Below are 24950 nucleotides of genomic sequence, written 5' to 3'. Positions count from 1 at the left end.
ATGTTTTCTTTACCAAAACAGACTTGAAAATGCTGAGATGGACTTGTGTCCTATAATCCATGCTCTAATTTCATGAAATTATAAGATAAATAGAATTACCACACCATTTGAAATAAAGACATTTATTCTGAAATAAAAATCATGTTCTTTGAAATTACAGATTGGTTTATAAAAAATAATCTTAACCCTAATTTATTAAGTCAAATTCACTTTAAAATACCTTTTAAGAAAATGATTATAGGGCTGGGGTTAGAGCTCAGTGGTAGAGCACTTACCTAGCATGTGTGAGGCCCTGGGTTCAATCCTCAGCACAACTTAAAAATAAATAAATAAAATAAAGGTATTGTATCCATCTACAACTAAAAAAAAATTTAAAAAAAAGAAAGAAAATGATTATATAGCCAGGCATGGTGGTTCACTGCTGTAATCCCAGCAACTGGGGAGGCTGAAGCAGGAAGCTTCCTTAGTTATTTTAAAATGCTTTTGTAAAGTATTAGCATTGACATGGAACTTTTTATGGAAATTTGTAGCTTCTTCTAGTGTAGAGAAAATATGTATGTCATGTGTAGTTTTATTTGCTAAATCATTGCCCAAAGTAAGGGCTCCAGGCAATCCTGTATGTGCCCTGATATGTCCTATAAAGAATGGATCTTTTCTGTCCCAGATTAGACTTTGTATAGTGGAAAGCAAAGAGAAAACAGTAGAGGAAGGGGAAATCCTACCAGCATCTTCAAGGGATACTATAGCATTAACTATATACTGACTATCGGAAAATAAATTAAGTCCAAGGCCAGCCTCACAACTTAAGAGAGATACTGTCTCAAGACTAAAAAGGGGGGCTGGGGATGTGGCTCAAGCGGTAGCGCGCTTGCCTGGCATTCGTGCGGCCCGGTTCAATCCTCATCACCACATACCAACAAAGATGTTGTGTCCGCCGAGAACTAAAAAATAAATATTAAAATTTCTCTCTCTCTCTCTCTCCTCTCTCACTCTCTCTTAAAAAAAAAAAGACTAAAAAGGGCTGGGGATGTATTTTTTTTTTTTTAGAGGGAGAGGGAGAGGGAGAGAGAAAGAGAGAGAGAGAGAGAGAGAGGAGAGAGAGAGAGAGAGAATTTTTTAATATTTATTTTTTAGTTTTCGGGTGACACAACATCTTTTTTTTTATGTGGTGCTGGGGATCGAACCCAGCGCCCCGCGCATGCCAGGCGAGAACGTTACCACTTGAGCCACATCTCCAGCCCATGGGGATGTATCTTATTGGCCCTCTGGGATAAATCCCCAGTACCAAAACAAACAAAAAAACAAAACAACGAAAAGAAAAAACAAGAAAGAAAATGATTACATGGATAAACTTTATACTTGAAGGCTGGCTAAGAAATTCACACATCATGAGAGTCATCATACTTCTAATTTTTGTTTTCTTGATTGAAATATGCTTATTCCTGTCTTGTGCTCAATTCTGAAAAAAACAATTCCTCAGCAAGGATTTTTTTTTTTGTTGTTGTTGTATTAATTTAAAGCTGTGTTTTGATGATTCAGCCTAATAATGTGTAAGCATAAATCGGGATTGTTTTTAACTGAAAGTCTACATTTTTCTTTCCTTTTAATCAGTACATGTTAATTGTACAAAATAATGGGTTTCATTGTGACAATTTATATAGTAGTTTGGTCCTATCCATCCTCCTTGTTAAGCTACAGTCCCTTCCTCTAGTTGTCCTCCTATTTTCATATCATCCTTTCCCCTACCTCCATTGAAGGTCTATTTCCAAGTTAGTATACACAAGACAAAGACATTTTTAGGAAATACTTTTTTGAAACTTTTGGTTGGTTTGTGGTGCTGGGGATTGAACCCAGGACCTCACACCTGTTAGGCAAGTGCTCTACCACTGAGCTACATCCCCAGTCCCTAAAAATTAATTTCAATTCAGTGAAGTAGATCTAAATAGTGTGGTTAATGGTAAGTTTTTAAAAACATGAACAAAAGGAGTTAGAAAAGGAATTTGTAATACTAAGGTCTACCTATAAGCCGATCAATACTCAAACTACCCAAATCTCAATGAAAGTGAGAAAGGGCGATTGAAGACATGAAAAATCCTCAGAGGTAGCGTCAGCACGTGCTCCCGAAGCACTCTGGGCATGAAGGACAGTCGAGGGCCACAGGGACCTCCTGGGAACAGCAGCTGAGAGCTCCTACTGGTGATTCCTCTGGGACAGAGAGGCACAGTGGTCCTGGTTGGTTGGGACCACAGAGACCCTTTATGTGAGACACTGATCGTGAGCAGGACAGGACCTAACAACTCTGGCCACAAACCCGAATCCAGCAGCACCATACAGTTCAAGAGAGTTCCTCATTTCTACACAGAACATTGCTAATAATTTTATTTAAATAAGATCAGTCGACAAACTTCTCAGAAAGTGTGTGTAGTGACTTTCTCAGCTGAACCCCTCTTGCATTTCCCTCGATGGCTCAGAGAAATCGGTAGAGGTCGGCCTCCCTGCTCTGCAGCTTCAGCAGCGCCCCCGGGTGGAACATGAGGTCCACGATGTAGATTTCGGGCAGCGGCAGGCCCCCGGTCAAGCCCTTCCGAGACTCGTTGACCAGCTTCACTTCGTTCCACGCGCGGCCGTACTCCCCTCGCTCCAGACTGCAGCCAAGACCGATTTTATCAGCTAGAGCCTGGGGGAGGGAAAACAAGGGGGGGGGGAACGGAGAAAAGCCCTTAGTTGTAAAACCCACCGAAGGTCAGATCGACCTTGCAAAGGAAGGCTGAATTCAAAGGCTGAAAAATGTGGACGACCTGTGATAGGAGCCGATCGAATGTAAGAAGTTCCCTGGTTCCTCGGGATGCTGTGACCTCAGAGGGTCCTGGGGGAAGTGACATTTTTCAGGCAGTTGCTGTATTGAATCAGGCTAAGATGGATAAGGTGTTGGGGAAAAGCTATTGCGTGGCTCTTAGCCCCGGCCCATCTATCAATCTTTCCACACCCCCAGGCTGCTCTTTGGCTGTGATACGCAGAGCGATCGAATGGGGGCATCAAGTTCGCGGGGACCTATTTCTAGCCAATTTATTCTGTGTGAGGTAGACAGGGACTGGCCTAAAGGGAAAGCAGAGTTGTGAGTGGTGGGCCCTTCTCAGGCCACTTGCTGCCACCTCACTAGAGGATACTTATGTTCCTTAGACATTACCTCCTCAAATTGCCCCGATTTTTCCTGATTTTGAGGTTATTTTTTTAAGTGTCTTTAAAATAATCTGGAAACTTCTCAGACTGTTCACAGTGAATAAAAAAGCTGGGAATAACTATCTAATTTCCCCTCAGCCCTGAGGTATACTAGTCACAAGCCAACGACCCAGCATATCTAGGCTTCCATTTCTTCATCTGTGAAGGGAGAACAACAGTCGCTTCCTCATTTGGTTACAAAGAGAGTGGTTATAAAGATGAAGTGAATTAATATGCATTGAGGATTAAAAGTTAAGTATTCTATAAATGCTACAGAGATTCATAAGGCAAGACTTTCGTTGTTTTAACAATCTTTATATTCATATATTAATTTAACTAATTATTTACTTACTACGTAATGACTGTGCAAAGTAGTTTTGGGCAAGCCAAAATGATTAAGATATGGTTGTCATTTTCAGGACGTTATATTCCATCTAGCCTGACACAGCCTAGGAAACAGTCCATTGCAACACAAATAATATCTAAATGTATGGTCCTCATGGTCAAGTGGGGTGTAGAGACCACACACACACACATACATGCATGTGTGTGTGTGTGTGCATATATATATATATGTGTGTGTGTGTGTGTGTGTGTGTGTGTATGTGTGTGCGCACATATACACACATATATATAATTACAGGATATTTTCCAAAATAGTATTTACTGATTCTTAACACCATGTCAAAGCACTTTAAATCCTCAAAAAAAAAAAAAAAAGTCCTATGGAATAGATGTAGAGAACAAATCTGAAATCAGAAAATATCTGATTACTGTATCAAGGTTATATTGTATATTGCATATACTGTATCAAGGTTACTGTAAATGGTGGTCCAAAGTGAAAGCCAGGGCATCAGTCTCCAGAGTTTGCCTTTGTGACCTTGGGGAAAAATCTGAGTGAGCCAGCCAACATGCAAATGAGCTTACATCTTCTTTGTGAAGTGGGACACAATTGTAAACCTTAGGGATTTAGGTACTATTTCAGGTTGTATGAAGAAAGACTTTACCCTTTGAAATTCATTAATAGAGAACACAAGAAAGCCTGGGTCAGAACGTAGAGAAACCCCAGTATTTAAGAGAGGGGTGGAGAAAAAGAGATCTCCAAAGCAGACTGAATGCAATGACCCGAGAGGACAAAAGCAACCAAAGAGAGCAGTGTCAGAGAAATAGAACAGACAGTCAAATTCTTTAACATATAAAGTAAGAGAGACATTGTAGAGGTCACCATGGTACTTATTGAGAGGGTTGGTGCAAAGGCCAGATGACAGTGGGTTGGGGACAAGTAAGAGGTGAGCCAAGGAGTGACAAGGAGTTGATATCACTCAGAATTTTTACCAGAATGAGAATTCCCTCTGGGTGGAAGCAGTGTGGTAGGCTTTTTGTTTGATTGGTTTTTTGGGGTGTCTATTTATTTTTATTCAGATAAGCATGTGGTTCAAATTCTAGTACTCCCTCTGACTGAAGCTGGGTAAATTATTTTTCCAACTCTCAGTTTTCTTGTCTTTAAAGCAAAGGTAGTAATTCTAATCTTAACATAATAGCCAATGGACAAAATACCTTGAAAAGCAAAGCTCGGTGGTAGAAGATTCCTTTTTTGATATATCCAATTGGTATAACGTTGGATTTAAGTTGAACTTTTAGTTCACTTATATGAAGTTCCCAGCTGAAATCAGGCAGTTTGTCTTTTGCAATCTTACCACCCATTTTTTCTGCCACATACCTGTGAAATAAAATCATCAAGTTTAATATCTCATTTTGGGTACTTTGATTACTATTATGTGTATCATTATCCATATAAAAACTGTATTCCTTCTAGCTGGGCGCAGTGGCGCATGCCAGTAATACCAGCAGTTTGGGAGGCTGGGGCAGGAGGATTTTGAGTTCAAAGCCAGCCTCAGCAACAGTGAGGATCTAAGCAACTCAGTGAGACCTTGTCTCTTAATAAAATACAAAATAGAGCTGGGGATGTGGCCCAGTGGTTGAGTGCCCCTGAGTTCAATCTTTGATGTCAAAACAACCCCCCCCCAAACTGAATTCCCTTTGATTTTTTGCTGTTTGATTTACTTTTAAAAATGTAAAAATTTACTCACAATGAGGTTAACATTATGCTTACTGTATGTATGTAATTATTTACATATATATATATATATATATATATATATATATATATATATACACAAACTCTAGCAATTTAATGTATTGTGAAGAAGAAATTCATTGCTAATTTCCCAATATTTATAACAAGATACAAATCAACATTACACCAAATATAAATGCAGTCTTAAAATTTATCTCATTCTGAAAAAAAGTATTCTGAATTATAATGTTTAAATCTCAAGTCCAAGGTGTTGCACTAACATAAGAGTTTTCTCTGAATGAACTTAAATTTAGAGACAAGACAAATAGAAAAATTTCCCATTAGATTCACTGATATTTTCAAGTCCTTTAATTTTACTTTTTTCATATATATATATATATATATATATATATATATATATATATATATATAGAGAGAGAGAGAGAGAGAGAGAGAGAGAGAGAGAGAAAGGCATGACATCACATAGCATTGAAGTTAGACAAAGAGGAGGAATTAGAAAAAGAGCAGTGAGCAATGGTGGGAGTGGATACTTCGTTTAAGGTTTTCTCCTAGTGCTCACTGAAGAACTTAGCAATCACTCCTGCAAAGATCCTCTGACAATTAAAGCCACCACTCTCTGTAGAATTATAAGTTTAAAAGAATCTCCTCTTGCTGTACTATGAAGAACAATAGTTTAAAAAAAAATAAAGAAAGAAAAGTCAGGCTCAGTGGCTCACATCTGTAATCCCAACTACTCTGGAGGCTGAGGCAGGAGGATAGATAGTTTGAGGCCAGCATGAGAAATGTCATGAAACCCTATCTCAAAATAATTTTTTTAATAAAAGGACTGGGGGTATAGCTCAGTGGTGGCTTGCCTAGCATGTATGAGGCCCTGAGTTTCGTCCTTAGCATCACAAATAAAACAAAAAACAAACAAACAAAAACCCAAAGGGAACGTGTTGAGAAAGCTGGAAAACTGACCACGGCTCTATCTAGCCAGGAGTGCTTTATTGAATGCCAAGGAACCAAAGGTCTGGGGATAGATCTCTGCATCTCTCTTCAGCTTGTTATGGACTCAGGTTTAAAAGGACAATGATTTGGGAGTGATGGAAAGAACCTCAGAGAGAAACAAAGCATGGAGAAATTGACAAATGTTTATAGGAGCTGAATCAAAGGTTTTGCTTAAGTCATCACTTCTCAAGGACATCAGGAAAAACTTCTGTCGCCAAAAAATGCTGTCTTTCAGTCCTGGCTGACAAGAAGTCAGTGATCTGGCAGCTGCGATCCTTGCAGTTGTCACATCCAGGTTTGATGACTGCTGCTCACTTCTACTTGGAGTAGACACAGGCTCCCATGGAGACTGCAGCTGTTGCACAAGCCCGCAGCTCACCTCCTGGGCGGTGTCAATCACGAAGCCTACCCTCCACTTCTAGTGATTCCTGATCCCTTACAGCCACCAAGTCACATTCTCAGCCTTTCCTTAGTGGCATCTGATCCAACACTCTCATGAGGACCAGTATTCCACAGGCTCTAAGAACGCTCACAAGCAACTTTAGAGCAATGTGAAACACAAATAGAAAAATAGAGGATGATTATTTGTATGAAAAATCATTTTTAAGTTACAAATAATTCACCAGTGGGGCTTATTTAAATTATGAGGACTTTGTACACCTAAGGAATGATTTATTTCTCAAACTTTTGATTCATTCATAACATCTCCAAGACCACACTGAAGGCTGCTTTTAATGGTTTAGCTGGAGAAAATAACAAAAATGTTTCTCTAAGCAATTTCTAGCTCCTAGCTCTGATTCTTTAAAGGGACCTAAAAGAGAAACTGAAAAATTTTGAAGTTCATTCTGCTTCTGCTTCAGAGTCAGAGAAAGGAGACTATGAAGTTCAATTTTATTGTAATGGATTTGTCAAAAATGGCTTTTTTAAAAAAGCAAACCACTAAAATGAAAAACATTCAGAAATTAAAAATGTATATGTATACCTAGAGAACTTACTTGGCCAGAACCTCAATCTGTTCCTTAACATTGGTTATGGGCAGTATTGATTTGGTCACTTCATACACATAAATACAGAACTCAGGATCAGGAGGAGGGAACCACTCTTTATCAGAACTTTCTCCAGTCAGTTTTGGTGCTGCCAGAAGTTCTTCCTCCTCTTTCAGTTTTTCCTCTTCTTTTTTCCCTCTGCCTTTCCTTTGAGAGTAAACAGCCATCAAAATCACATCTTTTGCTAAACAAATAAACAAAACGAACTATGCGGAGTTAATTTGAAGAGCATTATAGGAATAAAGTATTTTATTCCTCAACAACCATACCATACGTAGTTTAGAAATTTTTATTTATAGTCTATATTATGCTGGAAAAACTATTTTTGAAAAGAACCTATATGATTGGTGTATATTATAAAAGTCATGCATTGGGTTTCTGCACAATTGCCTAGCAAGGTTTCTGGCACAGTGTAGGCATAAAATAAATATTTATTGAGTTGGAAAAAAATTGATTTACCTAAGTTGGACTTATATATTGCTTCAGTTAAAACTTCTGAAAGAATCTGGATAGTTAAATATAAGAAAAATTATCCAAAACATAGAAATAAAGCATAAAAGAAAATAAGAATGGCATATAATTTCCAAGTCATATGGGAGCAAAGACTCATTCAAGATTTATTGAGAGAACATACTTAGTAAAAATGGAATTGCTTAGCATCAAATAAACTATTTGCTATTTTTTAAAAGTCCCAGACTTGAAGAATTACTACTTAACATGTAGCTTTTGTTTAGTAAAGATTAATATAATTTCTGTGCAATGGAAAAGGTACTCCCCCAAATTAGTTTATTGCATTGTAGGATGTTAACCAGTTTTGCACAGAACTCAGTAATCTTTTTGTAATGTTTCTTCATCAAATTGGATATAAATACCTCATAACTCAAGTATCTTTTGAACCAGTATTAACATCTTACTGGTTCCCTCATCAATTAATGAGTTGAACAACAAACAATGATATGTGGCCTCATTCCAGGTAACATGGAGTAAGCACATTCCACTCTGTCTTTCCCACTGAACATAGTCATACAACCTGGACAGTATGCATGTAACAGCTATTTGAGGACCCCAAAAGTAAATATCAACAGGAAGATCAAAAAAGACCAAAATGAATTACTACTAAATTGACAATGAGTTTATCCTTTTATTTTCTTCACAATTCCCCACGCTGAACTAAACCTACCCTAGTAACAGAAGTGAGCATTAGCACAGACAGAAAGAAATCAAGGAGAAATGCTCTTGAGAAACAGGTAAGACAGTAGAGCTAAGTCTCTGTTTGGTTTTCTTCTTATTCTCCAGTTTTGTGCACCCCAGTCCCAAAGGAATGACATGACAGGGGAGGCACCAGGGTCCCATAAGGGATAATACTGTTTCATATGCACTCATTCCTCTGTTTGATTGTAGACATCTGGGCAGTCATGCAAGAGAGCAGCAGGGATGAGTAAATGAAGGTTTATGGCTGGAGGACCCAAAGGGAAGCTCAAAGAGAAGAGGAAAGAGAGAGGGGGTGGGGAGGGAGAGAGGGAGAGAGAGAGGGAGAGAGAGAGAGAGATATCATGGAAAGGAAGAAGTTGAAGAAAATGACCTTCTAGAATTGTTTATGAATTCTTAGGCTCATGAGCTGTGCATGCACAGCTAGTGCTAAACAGTACATCTATTGACTTTGAGAACTGAAATACGGTATACACCCATCACCCAAGCTTCCAACTGAACACTGGTTGGTATGCAACCAAGACTGATCCAAATGGCACTGTAAGGACTTTGAAAACTGGACTGACACTGGAATGACAAGCCACAGCAGTGGCTGGAATTGAAAGCTTGAAATCAAATGGGTTATTTAACTACTAAAAAATATATGCGTGTGCATGCATGCACACATACATAGAATATTCTTAGAATATATATAAGACTCTTGGGACTTATAATATTGTAACTAAAATTACTATGCTTGAAGAACTAGAGAATCTCCATTCATGGCAAATGATGATAGATACCAATGCCTAGATGAAACAGATGTTTACCCTACAAAGACTTTAAAAGTGGAAAGATCAAACAATCTTGAATAGTGAGTTATAAAGTTGCAGAAATAGAAGATCTAAAAATAGAATTTTGGATTTGAAAACTATGTAACCAAAAAACAAACAGCAACAGCAACTAACAGCAACAGCACCACCACTAACAAAATACGCAACTCCCTGAATGGGCTTAACAGCAGAATGGAGACATATAAATTTGAAGTTAGAACAATAAAAATTATCCAATCTAAATAACACAAAAAGAAAAGACTGAAAAATCAATCGAGAGACTCTCAGGGACCTGTGGTATTAAAGAAAAAAATAGACAAAGACTGGTGTCAACCAAGTCACAGAAGAAGAAAAAAAAAAGGGTGCAGAAAGGAAAAAAAAAATGAATAAGCCCTGAAATTATTTTTTTAATTTAGTTAAAGATGTCAATCTACATAGTCAAGAATTTCAGTGAATACCTCATTAGAATGAGGTAACCCAAAGAAATCCATTCCTTAACACATCAAAATCAAACTTAAAAATTAAGGACAAAGCAGATGATATGACCAGGTAGGAAATCCCAAGAAATGTAAGAAAAAACTTTTAGAACTAACAGTTAAGTTCATCAAAGTCTCAGTATGGAAGATTAATGCATAGAAATCAATTGTTGCTAGATAGAAACACATGGAAATCAAAAGTTTGAATTCCTGCCTGATCTGTGTGCTTGATAATAAAAAATGCCAATGAAAACAATCAAAGAAGACATGAATGCATGACATTCTGTGTTTGTGGATTTGAAGATACAACATGTTAATAATGTCAGTTCTCCACACACAAACAAAAAGTGATCTCTAGTTGTTTTCCTTTTCTCTTGGCAGTACTGGGGACTGAATATAGGGCCTCACACTCGATAGGCAGGTTCTCTACTACTGATGTACATCCCCAGCTATTTTTATTTTGAGACAGAATCTGAGTTGCTGGGATCCTCCTGTCTCAGCCTCCTGAGAAGCTTGGGATTATAGGTTTGCACCACCACCTCCAGCTGATATCTAATTTTAATGAAATAACTGTCAAAATCCCAGCAAAGGGATTTTCTAGATAGAAAATCTTATTCTAAAACTTATATGGAAAATCACAGACTGTAGAGTAGCTAAATCAACCATGATGAAGAAAAATAAAACAAGAAGACCTACTATGATAAGGCTTACTATATAGTCACAGTGATTCATACAGAGTGATACTAGTGGGGGGACAGACATATAAATTGTTGGAACAGAGAATCTTGAAACGGAGTCACACAAACATGCTCAACTGATTTCTGACAAAAGTGCAAAAGCAATTCAATGGAAGCTTTTTAAAAAGTGGTGCTGGAGCAATTAGACGAGGGATCCATGTGGTGATAAACCTGTTCATTATTTTAACTCTGGTGGTAGACATGTAAACCTACATATGTGATAAAATTGTATAGAATGGAATAGAGCCATTAGATGTATCACTGTCAATATCCTAGTTATCTATTGTGGTAAAGTTTAAAAATTTTATAATTGAGGTACATGGGATCTCTTCATATTTTTTTGTATGGCAACATGAAAATTTATAATTATTTCATTAGAATTTCAATTAAAAATATCCTTTTGGTATGTTTGTGTATTTCTGGACTCTATTCTGTTCATTCATTTCTCTGTCCTTTCACCAACACCACACAGTCTTGGTTACTGTAGTTTTCTGTGGGGGTGGATGGGCACTGGGGATTGAACTCAGGGGCACTTGGCCACTGAGCCACATTGCTAACCCTATTTTGTATTTTATTTAGAAACAGGGTCTCACTGAGTGGCTTTGAACTCTTGATCCTCTTGCCTCAGCCACCCAAGCTGCTGGGATTAAGGTGTGTGCCACCATGCCAGGTGGTTACTATAGTTTTACAGAAAGTCTTAATATTAGGTGGAGTGATTCAACTTTATTCTTCTTTTTAAAAATCCTTTTGGCTATTCTAGATTATTTAATTTACCATAAAACTTTTAAAAAATCAGCTTGTCTACATCTATGAAACATCCTACTGAGATTTTGATGGAATTGTATGGAATCAATAGATCATTAGGAGGTCATTTTTAATATGCTGCACTTTCTAATATTTGAAAGTATGTTTCTTCACTTAATTTTAAAAATTTCTTTCATAAACATTTTGTATTTTCAATGACAAATATTTTAGATGTTTTGCTTTATTTTTAACTTCACTTTTCATTTCTTAGAGCTATTGAAAATATTTAAAAAGGTTTTTGTTTTATTTGTTCATTATTAGTATATAGAAATATGATTGATTTTTGTCTTTGGTCTTACAGCCTAATACATTGTTAAACTCACCTATTACTTTTAGGAGTTTTTTAAAACTGTTTTAAAAGTAGATTACTTAAGGATTTTCTACTTAGTCAAATTATGTTATGTTGTCTGCAAATAAGAATTATTTCCTTCCCCACACTTTCCAATGCATTTAACTTTTAAAAAATGCCCATTTCACTACTTAGGACTTCCAATATAATGTTGAAAAGCAAGGACAGATGGTATCCCTGTCTTGAACAGAGCATTCTTTGATATAATAGGAAGTTTCCTCCTATTCCTTTCTTTCAACTTAAAAAAAAATCACGAATAGATGCATCAATTAATATGATCAAGTGGTTTTTCTTCTTTATACAGCTAATATGGAAGATTACAGATTGATATTTCAAATATGAACCAGCCTTACATTTCTTTTGAATACTGCTGGATTTGATTTTCTAATGTTTCATAAAGGATTTTTGCATCTGTATTCATGATGGATTTTGATTTGTAATTTTCATGTAATGCCCTTGGTCCTGTATTGACACTGGAGTAATGCTGGTCTCATAACATGAGTGGATAAATGTTCTTTCTTTTTTTTTTCTTAACATGTTTGTATATAATTGATGTTAATTCTTTAAATGTTTGGTAAACATTTGGTGAAAATTGAGAGTTGAATTTGTTTTGTGGAATTTCTAATGAATTCAGCTTACTAGTTAGAGGACTATGCAGGTTATTTATTTCATCTTTCCTGAGTTTTGGTAGTTTGTAGTTTTTGACAAGAGGGATAAACCTGTTCATTATTTTAACTGTGTTGGTAGACTTATATCTAAGTTTCTAAACTAATGTGCATTATTTTATTGTCCTTTAATGAGTAGTGACAATTCCTTCTTTCCTTCCTGATTTTGAGACTTATGTCTTCTTTTTTTTTCTTGTCAGCCTTGCTGGATGTTTATTGATATTTCTGATCGTTTCAAAGAATCAGCTTTTTATTTCATTCATTTTCTTTGTTATTTTTTTCTGTTTTCAATTTCATTGATTTCTGATCTTTACTGTATCTTTCCTCCTGCTTTGTGTTGCATTTATTCTTTTTCCAGTTTCTTGAGATAATAGGTTATTGACTTGAAAACTCTTTTTGTTTCTGATGTAAGTATTTAGTTTAATAGATTTCTGCTATAGTTAGTATCTTGAATGTCCTTCAGAGGACCATATGTTAAAGTCTTGGTTAGTAGTTTGTGGCACTACTGGGAGGTGGTAGGAGAGGTGAGGCTGATCTGGAGGAAGCTAGGTCATGGGGGTGGGGTGAGCCCTAGAAGGGGATGTGAAGGCTCGAACTCCTTCCTTTCTCTGCTTCCAGCCACCATGAGGTGAATAGGCCTCCTCTATCACACAAGCTTACCATTATATACTGTGCTGCCACAGTCCCAAAGCAAAAGAGTCAAGTGACTATGGACTAAATGCTTTGAACCTGTGAGCTAAATAAACCTTTTCTTCTTCTTCTTTTTTTTTTTTTAGTATTTTTTTTTTAGTTATAGTTGGACACAATACCTTTATTTTTATTTGTTTATTTTTATGTGGTGCTGAGGATCAAACTTCACACATGCTAGGCGAGTGATCTACTGCTGAGCCACAACCTCAGCTCCTCTTTCCTTCTTTTGATTATCTCAGTTATTTTGTCACATCAATGGAAAACTGACCAACACAATTTCTCTCTCAGTACTGCTTTAGATGTGCCCCACAAATTTTGAGATATTGTTTTTTCACTTTTAAAATTCACTTCTATGTCCCTTTTAATTTCCTTTGAGATGTCCTCTTTGTTCCACAGATTATTTAGAAGCATGTCATTTGGTTTCCACATATTTAGAGTTTTGTTGTTGTTGATGCATTTCTGTTTTAATTCCTAGGTTAATTCTATTACGGTCAGAGAACATATTCTGTATAATTTGAATTATTTAAAATGTATTGAAGTTTGTCACGTGGCCCAGCATATTTGCGAATGTTCCACATGTACTTGCCGTGGCACTGGACTTGCTTGGTATCAACAGAGAGACTTCTAGATATTTTCTGTTGCTAGGTTGGGGGTCTTCTCTTGGCTGGGGGGCAGGCAGGAGATGCCTTGCTGCTGAGCTGCTCCCCAAGTCCTCAGGTCCCAAGCCAGTTGGATTTCTTACCATCTTTGGAGTTCTCCTTTGGTTGCATCATTTCTTGCATTATTTCAGGGGTTAATAGTTGTATGTAGCAGGGAAGAGCAGAGAAAAACTAATCTGTGCCATCTTCACTAGTGTCAATTACAATGCCCCTAAACATGATCCCAAATGCTGCAATCCCTCATGTTGAAATCCTGAAAGCCAAAAAACCTGAAAACCACAACTCTCGAGGGGCAAAAAAAAAAAAAAAAAAAAAAAAGAGACAAAATCGTTAAAAAGATGAATTCTGAGGAGTCGGGATTGCCCATATAATACAGCAACAACGATTTCAGTTTAAAAATGCATAATTTTTCTGCTTTGGCCTTCTTTCCAGCTGATAAAATTATAGGAGTATTAAATGAATTGAAGCTGCATTTTCTTGAAGATGTCAACAAAGTTACTAGTGGTTTGAAAATAATTTTGTGCACTGGGGGGATAAAAAGACACACAACAGTCTGCTGTTCCCTCACCAGTGTTGTTTCTGCCAAGCCTGTGATCTTATTTGAGTGCACAGGGAAGGGACTTCTATGTACCCACAACAGAGTAAAAGCACAGGAGATGGGAATTGAGTGGCAAATGCTCATGTAGGTGTGTATCTAATTGTGGTAGAATTTCAAAAGGAGCAGTGCCATGTAGAAAATTATCATGAATGTATTCTTTTAGGAGAGCCATTCCCTACAAGAAACAAGCATCTATTGATTGATATGTAAGACTTTTAAATATAGTCGATGATACTGAAAGTCTACCAGTCAACTCTTATGGACAACCACCACACAACTGCCTATAATCTGTCCTTATAAGACACTTTTTCATATCTCATGTTTCCTATTTAAATTTTTCTTAGTTTCAAATTATTGACATGTCTTTTTTTTTTTTTTTTTTAACAATTTGCTGCGGTATGTATTTCGTTTTTGTGCCATTTCCAGTAGCAGGGGGCATAGATTTTTAAGAAAGTTCAGTTTATTTTACGCAGTTTTATTTTTGCAAATGTGACTCCTTAAAATTCACAACATTGAATTTATGTGTAAAAATTGTGTGCACATGTAAAAATGCTGAAACTTCCTCAGTTGATAAAGAGATGTCCTGTTTGTACACATGCCTTTTGAAAGATAAAATCCCTTGAGATCTTGGCTCTTTGGTTGACTCCATATATGGTGGTGAATCACTGTGTTATTTGACTGATTTGATCAAGGCTTAGGCAGTCCATCCTGGGTTTTTAGAAGAGGTTTATGCTTATAAAAATATGTTATTATTGCCTGTTTTATTGCATACTTGACCTATGAAGTGTTCTGTGTGCTTTTATATGTTTCTCAAATAAATCTCCCTTTAAAAAACTAAATAAATGTCTTTTAAAGATACTAAAATTACTTTTTACTAGAATTATGTTTGGGATTTTGATCTTTCAGGATTTTAGACATTAAGGATTTTGATCGTTGGGGATTTCAACATTCAAGTTTGTAGCTCTGAGGATTACATTTGGGGAACATGGCCCAAACCCTATCTTGACCTGTAGAAATTCACTAAGTAATTTTGATAAAGATGCAAAGAAAATTCGAGAGGGGAAAAAAGGTTAATTTTCAGCAAATATTCCTGGAATAATTGAACTGCCAGTGTGGAGTATTTCCATATGGAAATTGGACTTCAACCTAAACCTCACATCCTCTGCAAATATTAACTCAAAGTTGATGCTAAATCTAAATATAAAATATAAAAACATCCATTTTTTAGAAGAAAATGAAGGAGGACTCTTGATTTGGGATTAGGCCAAGTTTTAGATAGGACCCCTAAAACAAAATCCATAAGAGAAATATTTGATAAACTGGACTTCATCAAAATTGAAAACTTTTGCTCTAAGAAAGATACAACTTAAAGAACGAAAAGACAAGGTAAAGACTGGGAGAATATATTTACAAAATGCATAGTCAACAAAAGAATCCAACCAAAATATATAGAGTTCTTAAAAGTGAACAGTAAGGAAACAAACAGCCCAATTTAGAAAGTGAGCAAAAGACTTGAACAGACCCATATTTGAACAGAGGATATTGGGATGGAAAGTAAGGGTATGAAAAAATGTTCAACATCATTAGCTATTATGGAGATGCAAACTGAAACCATGAGGAGATATCAGTATTTGCATATTAAATGACTACAAAACATACTGATAATATCAAGTGTTGGCAAGGATATTCGATGCCGAGAATGCAAAATGCTATCACTACCCTGGAAAATTTGGGCAGTGTTTTATATAGTTAAACATATATTTCTTATATAATTCATAAATCCCACACCCAGGTATTTGTCCTACAGAAATTAAAAATTTTACATTCATAAAAAACTACATGTTTGCAGTACCTGTATTCTTAATTATCAAAAACTACAAATAATTCACACATCCTTCCATAATAGGTCAATGGATATACTATGGTATAGCCATATAATGAAATGCTACTCAGGAATAAAAAGGAGTAAGCTATTGATATGTGAAACAAATTGGAAGAATCTCTAAGGTATTATGCTGGGTGAAGTTCCACAGTGAATCACCCCATTCAATGGCATTCTCAGAGACTAAACTATAGAATCATGGAACAGATCAGAGAATACCAGGGATTAGGGTTTGGAGTGGTTTTGTATCCTGACTGAGCCAATAGCTACATGCATCTCCTTTCCTTTTAAAATTCATAGAATTGTAAAGAAAAGTTTGATATTTTGCTCTATCAATTTAAAAATATAAAATTTTCTGAGTATTAATTTTACATTTGCACAAAAGTTATGATTTTACTCTTACACGAATTATATTTTGACACCCAGATGGAAAAGCTTGCTCTTTCCTGTGGTTAACCCCAGGCACCTTGCTGACGTGATGTGATGTGCTTTGATGAGCTGCAGCCCATTTCCTGCTATGCACCCCTCTTCCAACTGGCTGACCACTTTCTCTGTGCAATCATCATTTAGTTAAAATACCTGTGGGCTAATGCATAATGTCTTATCTGTCATTTGTACCTCTCCACAAGGTTCACCTTATCAGACTTTTCTTGAGGGATCCCCACTCGTTGAGAGCCAGCATTGGGAGAACAGAAGGTGATGCCAGATGACCCTCAGGGAGGACTTCCTCAGCCCTGTGCTAGAGCCACTTTGCAAAGAATTTACAGAAACTCAGAAAGGGAAAGATGCTGGTTAGGAGAGTCAGAGCCTTCTCACTTCATAGCTGGGATAGGACTCAAAACTGTCACTTTTCAGGGTTTTTAGCTTGTGCTCTTTTCCCCCCCTTATTCATTACCAAGGTGCTAATGAATGATGTGCTTAAAGATGCTTTCCCCCTTTTGAAGTACTGTTGCTGCACCCACAGTCATGAAGAAGCAGATCAAGAAGCAGTCTTCTATGGCCCCAGACAACCTTGGATATTGGGTCTAAGAATGAATGAAAGGAGAATAATTTCCCAGGCAGTTTTGGACTCCAGTGGGGGGTGGGAGGTAGCCCTGTGACCCTGGGCACAACCACAGACCTGCTCCCCTGCCCAGGGCCTAGCTCCCCAGCTCTCCAGAATAGGCTGGTGTGGGACTTGGGGTGGAGTTCACAGAGGGACATTTCTGCTTCTAGATCCTGACTCACAGGCAATACTCCAGCCTGTTCTCAGTTCTATATTTTAATTTTTTTCCAGCAGAATTTCAACCTTTAGTAACTAGCAATATATAAAGAAACATTTCTGCTTATGATTAAAAGGAATTGTTGCTTTACCTAAATATTTTCATACTCTTCCTTACAAATGATGTTCTTCATGAAATTTGTCTCCTTTTTTTCCGGGCAAATCTTCTTAACACATTTTGTTTATAATAATAGGTCTGGCAATATTAAGATTACATGGTAGCTTTTCTCTAAGCTTTTATTTTGTTGCCTTATTGAGAACAAGGAATTCAAATTTGTCCCAGGATCAAGAAGGTCAAGAATATGGAGCTAAACAGGAAAGATTGGAGAATCACCTAAGATCGATCTCTCTCTCTCTCTCTCTCTCTCTCTCTCTCTCTCTCTCTCTCTATATATATATATATATATATATATATATATATATATATATTCAGTCACTTATGTTCTCTGTTCCACTAGCAGTAAAAGGGGAATGGAAAATTATTCATATTTACCCTTAAATATTACTTAAAACATAAAGGGGAGGGAGGGATCAACTGAAGTCCATGTGAATTTTCTTATTAATTTCTTTCAAGAAAAATGTAGAAGGGCTGGAGCTATAGCTCAGTGGTAGAGAGCCTGCCTTGCATGTGTGAGGCACTGGGTTCAATTCTCAGAACCACACAAAAATAAATAAAGATATTGTGTCCATCTACAACTAAAAAAATTTTAAAAAATTTTAAAAAATGTAGAAAGATACTCCTGTCAATTGCTATTCAAGAATTATAAAGCTATTAATTATAAGTATTAAAAGTTTCATATTTTCTAATTAAATATTATATCTGCTGTAGCTGAGTAGAAAGTATAATCACATGCCATTAAATGCATCCATTGTATATTATGATAAAATCTCTAAACAAAAGTTATTATTTCTCATATATATTAACACTTTTTTTGTAAAATAAATTAGATATCTTCTCATAAAGAGCTAAGATATTAAGTAAATTAGAGACCAACATGAGGAAAGTCAGAATTACAGAAAGCATAGTTTCACCTATATCCTAAAAATTCAAGGGAGCTTTTTCTTTATTTTATAATAACAATAATAATTATTAGCAGTAGTACTGGAGATCTAACTCAGGGTCTTGTGCATGCTAGGCAAGTGCTCTACCAGTGACTCACACCTTTTTGTTTTTCCTTATTTTGAGACAGGACCTTGCTAAGTTGCCTAGGCTATCCTTGTACTTGTGATCCTCCTGCCTCTCTCTGCCTTCTGAGTAGCTGTGATTACAGGTAGGCTACACCACAGTGGTTTGCAAAAGGCTTTCTAAGAGTGGATAGCTCAGTTCCTATCATTACTCAGTGCCACCCACGAAGCAGAAGCAAGAGCATTTCCTACTGAACTTGCTGCAGGAAGTAAGAAGTAAGAGCCATTTGGCTCCCAGGTAATAGCATCTGGTATACCTTCAGGGGGGGACCATCTTATTGAGTGATGCAAGAGATAATTTTCTGGAACTCCAGAACTGTAGTTTCCTGCTATAAATAGAAGCACTTTTTTTTTTAATTTGAAGACACCAAGTTGTATTATAATAAGGTCTTTAACACTTAATAAATTTTATTTCTAAATCAATGTGGAAACAAACACTTGGAAATTGCAAAGTTAGCTCTTGTACAAATTAATCTCCAGGAAGAACATTAGTTTATGATAAAAGACAGCAGCACTTCTAGCTTTCTTGCACAAGCTTTAGCAAATGTACCCCAGAAAACATGGATTTACTGTGAGATCAAAAAACTAAGGATACTTCTACACTCATAGGTGGATGAATAGGAGGGGAGGTAAACAGAACAGTTAGCTTGTTCCAAAACATGTAAGTAGCTGCTTTGTAAGAAAGACCAATAAATTATTCAACACCAATCAGTGCAGGTTATAGGTAAGAGACATAATTCATAAAGGAGTTTCAGTTATGCAAGATGAGTGTGTTTTGGAGAGGTGACAGATGATATGGTAACATTATAATAATACTGTGCTGTATTCTTGAAATTTTCTACAAAAGTAGGTCTTAAGAGTTCTCACCACACACACACACACACACACACACACACACACACACAGGTAATCCTGTGGTGGTGGATATGTTAATTAGCTTAATTGTGGTAAACATTTCACAATGTATATTTGAACATCATGCTGTACACTGTAAATACATATCATTTTTATTTGGCAATGATACCTCAATAACCTAGAAAAAAATGAATAAAGATTCAAAAACTCCCATTCACAAAGGAGTAGGCATAAAGTATATGTTTAACCTGGGGTGATCAAAAAGAAACCTTCACAAACACAAAAAATATAAAGAAAGTAAAGAACAGGAATTTGCTTGCACTCAAGGCTGAGAAGGCTAGTCCAGGGTATTGGGCGGGGCGCTGGCCTCCATCTGGGAGATGACAGGGGGGTCACTGTTTCAGGAAGAAGCAGAGTTAAAAACAGAATAATCTCTCTAGACTTAACCCATTTCACTTGCCCTTAGTTACTTAGCTTTAAGTTGACCTTAAAAATCAACAAATTTGGTGATAACTCCTCTGCCCCAACCATGATGTTTGATTGCACGTGCACAGACACCGATTATGGACTAACCTCCACCCACCTTTCCCCTAGCCTCCACCCAGAAATCCCCGCAACCCTATCCTCGGAGAAGTGGATTCAAGATGAGATTTGCTTTCTAGTGTCCATGCTTGGTCACTTCATGAAAAAAAAAAAAAGACTCTTTTGAAAAACTTGTTTCAGTGATTAGCATACTGTGTGGTGGGCAAAAAGGTCTGGTTGGGTAACAATATGATCAAACTTTCAAAATAGGCACTCTTCTGGGAGCAGGAAGGATAGGTTTATGCAGAGGCTGGCAAAAGCCAGGAGGGTCTTATCATAGGAAAGTGACAAGTTTGAGATCCAATATCCAGGCCTGAATTAGAGAAGTAACAGTGCAAACAGAGGAGAGGAATCCATTTAAGAGATAGTGTTTAAGAACAGAATGGATTGTATGGAGAGATTCACTAGATATCAGTGGTAAAAGAAAAGAACTTTAAGATGACGGCAGGGTTGGCAGTTGTGTGGGAATAGGAGTAACATTAACCAACAGAGAGGAGAGACGAGGAGGCCACGGCTTGGCAGTCGGGGGAAACAATGAATTCAATTTGGATGTGAGGTGCTGGCAGGGTGGCAGTGCAGAGAACTCCAACAGGCCACAGGATATACAGGTCGGGACTGAGAAGAGGACTGTTAGCTGGCATACAAATTTGTTTTTTTTGGTTCTTTTAAAATTTTTATTGTTGGTTGTTCAAAACATTACATAGTTCTTAATATATCATATTTCACAGTTTGATTCAAGTGGGTTATGAACTCCCATTTTTACCCCATATACAGATTGCTGTATCACATCAGTTACACTTCCATTGATTTACATATTGCCATTCTAGTGTCTGATGTATTCTGCTGTCTATCCTATTCTCTACTATTCCCCTCCCCTCCCCTCCCCTCCCCTTTTCTCTCTCTATCCCCTCTACTGTAAATCGTTTCTTCCACTTGTATTATTTTTATCTTACCCCTCCTTTCCTCTTATATGTAATTTTGTATAACCCTGAGGATCACCTTCCATTTCCATGCGATTTCCCTTCTCACTCCCTTTCCCTCCCACCTCTCATCCCTGTTTAATGTTAATCTTCTTCTCAAGCTCTTCGTCCCTACCCTGTCCTTGGTTACTCCCCTTATATCAAAGCAGTCATTTGGCATTTGTTTTTTAAGGATTGGCTAGTTTCACTTAGCATAATCTGCTCTAATGCCATCCATTTCCCTCCAAATTCTATGATTTTGTCATTTTTTAAAGCAGAGTAATACTCCATTGTGTATAAATGCCACATTTTTTTTATCCATTCATCTATTGAAGGGCATCTAGGTTGGTTCCACAATCTTGCTATCGTGAATTGTGCTGCTATGAACATCGATGTAGCAGTGTCCCTGTAGCATGCTCTTATTAGGTCTTTAGGGAATAGACCGAGAAGGGGAATAGCTGGGTCAAATGGTGGTTCCATTCCCAGATTTCCAAGAAATCTCCATACTGCTTTCCAAATTGGCCGCACCAATTTGCAGTCCCACCAACAATGAACAAGCGTACCCTTTTCCCCCGCATCCTCACCAGCACTTGTTGTTGTTGGACTTCAAAATGGCTGCCAATCTTACTGGAGTGAGATGGTATCTTAGGGTGGTTTTGATTTGCATTTCTCTGACTGCTAGCGATGGTGAGCATTTTTTCATGTACTTATTGATTGATTGTATGTCCTCCTCTGAGAAGTGTCTGTTCAGGTCCTTGGCCCATTTGTTGATTGGGTTATTTGTTATGTTATTGTCTAATTTTTTGAGTTCTTTGTATACTCTGGATATTAGGGCTCTATCTGAAGTGTGTGGAGTAAAGATTTGTTCCCAGGATGTAGGCTCCCTGTTTATCTCTCTTATTGTTTCTTTTGCTGAGAAAAAACTTTTTAGTTTGAGTAAGTCCCATTTGTTGATTCTAGTTGTTAACTCTTGCGCTATGGGTGTCCTATTGAGGAATTTGGAGCCCGACCCCACAGTATGTAGATCATAGCCAACTTTTTCTTCTATCAGACGCCGTGTCTCTGATTTAATATCAAGCTCCTTGATCCATTTTCAGTTAAGTTTTGTGCATGGCGAGAGAAAGGGATTCAGTTTCATTTTGATGCAAATGGATTTCCAGTTTTCCCAACACCATTTGTTGAAGATGCTATCCTTCCTCCATTGCATGCTTTTAGCCCCTTTATCAAATATAAGATAGTTGTGGTTTTGTGGATTGGTTACTGTGTCCTCTATTCTGTACCATTGGTCCACCCGCCTGTTTTGGTACCAGTACCATGCTGTTTTTGTTACTATTGCTCTGTAGTATAGTTTGAAGTCTGGTATCGCTATACCGCCTGATTCACACTTCCTGCTTAGCATTGTTTTTGCTAATCTGGGTCTTTTATTATTCCATATGAATTTCATGATTGTTTTATTTATTTCTACAAGAAATTCTGTTGGGATTTTGATTGGCATAGCATTGAACTTATAGAGAACTTTTGGTAATATCGCCATTTTGATCATGTTAGTTCTGCCTATCCATGAACAGGGTATATTTTTCCATCTTCTGAGGTCTTCTTCTATATCTCTCTTTAGGGTTCTGTAGTTTTCATTGTATAGGTCTTTCACCTCTTTTGTTAGGTTGATTCCCAAGTATTTTATTTTTGGGGGGGGGATATTGTGAATGGAGTAGTTGTCCTCATTTCCGTTTCAGAGGATTTGTAGCTGATATACAGGAATACATTTGATTTATGCGTGTTGATTTTATATCCTGCCACTTTGCTGAATTCATTTATTAGCTCTAATAGTTTCTTTGTAGACCCTTTTGGGTCTGCTAGGTATAGAATCATATCATCTGCAAATAGTGATAATTTAAGTTCTTCTTTTCCTATTTTTATGCCTTTAATTTCTTTCATCTGTCTAATTGCTCTGGCCAGTGTTTCGAGGACTATGTTGAACAGAAGTGGTGAGAGAGGACATCCCTGTCTTGTACCAGATCTTAGAGGGAATGCCTTCAATTTTTCTCCATTCAGAATGATGCTGGCCTGTGGCTTATCATAGATTGCTTTTACAATGTTGAGGTATGATCCTGTTATCCCTAATTTTTCTAGTGTTTTGAACATAAAGGGATGCTGTACTTTGTCGAATGCTTTTTCTACATCTATCGAGATGATCATATGGTTCTTATTTTTAAGTCTATTGATGTGGTGAATAACATTTATTGATTTCCATATATTGAACCATCCTTGCATCCCAGGGATGAATCCTACTTGATCATGGTGTATAATTTTTTTGATATGTTTTTGAATCCGATTCGCCAGAATTTTATTGAGGATTTTTGCATCTAGGTTCATTAGAGATATTGGTCTGTAGTTTTCTTTCTTTGAAGTGTCTCTGTCTGGTTTAGGTATCAGGGTGATGTTGGCTTCGTAGAATGTCTTTGGAAGTTCTCCCTCTTTTTCTATTTCCTGAAATAGCTTGAAAAGTATTGGTGTTAGTTCCTCTTTAAAGGTTTTGTAAAACTCTGCTGTATACCCGTCCGGTCCTGGGCTTTTCTTAGTTGGTAGTCTTTTGATGGTTTCTTCTATTTCCTCTATTGTTATTGGTCTGTTTAGGTTGTCTATATCTTCCTGACTCAATCTGGGCAGATCATATGACTTAAGAAATTTATCTATGCCTTCACTATCTTCTATTTTATTGGAGTATAAGGATTCAAAATAATTTCTGATTATCTTCTGTATTTCTGAAGTGTCTGTTGTGATATTGCCTTTTTCATCCCGTATGCTAGTAATTTGGGTTCTCTCTCTTCTTCTCTTCGTTAGCATGGCTAAGGGTCTGTCGATTTTATTTATCTTTTCAAAGAACCAACTTTTAGTTTTCTCAATTTTTTCAATTGTTTCTTTTGTTTCGATTTCATTAATTTCAGCTCTGATTTTAATTATTTCTTGCCTTCTACTTCTTTTGCTGTTGTTTTGCTCTTCTTTTTCTAGGATTTTGAGATGAAGTATGAGATCATTTATTTGTTGGTTTTTTCTTTTTTTAAGGAATGAACTCCAAGCAATGAATTTTCCTCTTAGAACTACTTTCAATGTGTCCCATAGATTCCGATATGTTGTGTCTGTGTTTTCATTTAACTCTAAGAAGTTTTTAATTTCCTCCTTGATGTCTTCTATGACCCATTGATCATTCAGTAACCTATTGTTCATTCTCCAAGTGATGCATGATTTTTCCTTCCTTCTTTTATCGTTGATTTTCAGTTTCATTCCATTATGATCAGATAAGATGCATGGTATTATCTCTACTCCTTTATATTGTCTAAGAGTTGCCCTGTGACATAATATATGATCTATTTTTGAGAAGGATCCATGTGCTGCTGAGAAAAAAGTGTAACTACTTGATGTTGGGTGGTATATTCTATATATGTCAATTAAGTCTAGGTTGTTAATTGTGTTATTGAGTTCTATAGTTTCCTTATTTTACTTTTGTTTGGAAGATCTGTCCAGTGGTGAGAGAGGTGTGTTGAAGTCTCCCATGATTATTGTATGGTGGTCTATTAGACTCTTGAACTTGAGAAGAGTTTGCTTGATGAACATAGCTGCACCATTGTTTGGGGCATATATATTTATGATTGTTATGTCTTGTTGGTGTATGGTTCCCTTGAGCAGTATGCAGTGTCCCTCTTTATCCCTTTTGATTAACTTTGGCTTGAAATCTATTTTATTTGATATGAGTATGGACACTCCTGCTTGTTTCCGCAGTCCATATGAGTGGAATGATTTTTCCCAACCTTTCACCTTCAGTCTATGTATATCTTTTCCTATCAAATGCGTCTCCTGTAGGCAGCATATTGTTGGG

The 24950-nt window shown here is 36.8% G+C and overlaps 1 protein-coding gene across 2 annotated transcripts in view; it reads right to left on the bottom strand.

Annotated features, from left to right (window-relative positions):
* Window positions 1-2364: 2364 nt before the first annotated feature.
* Window positions 2365-24950, bottom strand: part of ARMC3 (armadillo repeat containing 3) — a gene marked incomplete at its 5' end in the record, with an annotated part of 97184 nt that continues 74598 nt past the window's right edge. For both annotated transcript variants that reach the window (XM_081300284.1, XM_081300285.1), the window contains 3 exons: window positions 2365-2677; window positions 4777-4939; window positions 7303-7500. In XM_081300284.1, the coding sequence (XP_081156410.1) occupies window positions 2468-2677; window positions 4777-4939; window positions 7303-7500 (571 nt within the window). In that variant the 3' untranslated portion in view covers window positions 2365-2467. The remainder of the gene's footprint in view (window positions 2678-4776; window positions 4940-7302; window positions 7501-24950) is intronic.

This window comes from Spermophilus citellus (genome assembly GCF_964194105.1).
Source record: "Spermophilus citellus genome assembly, chromosome: 6".
Lineage (NCBI taxonomy): Eukaryota > Metazoa > Chordata > Mammalia > Rodentia > Sciuridae > Spermophilus > Spermophilus citellus.
Note: the sequence above shows the minus strand (reverse complement) of the source record. Positions and strands in the feature narration are given on the sequence as shown.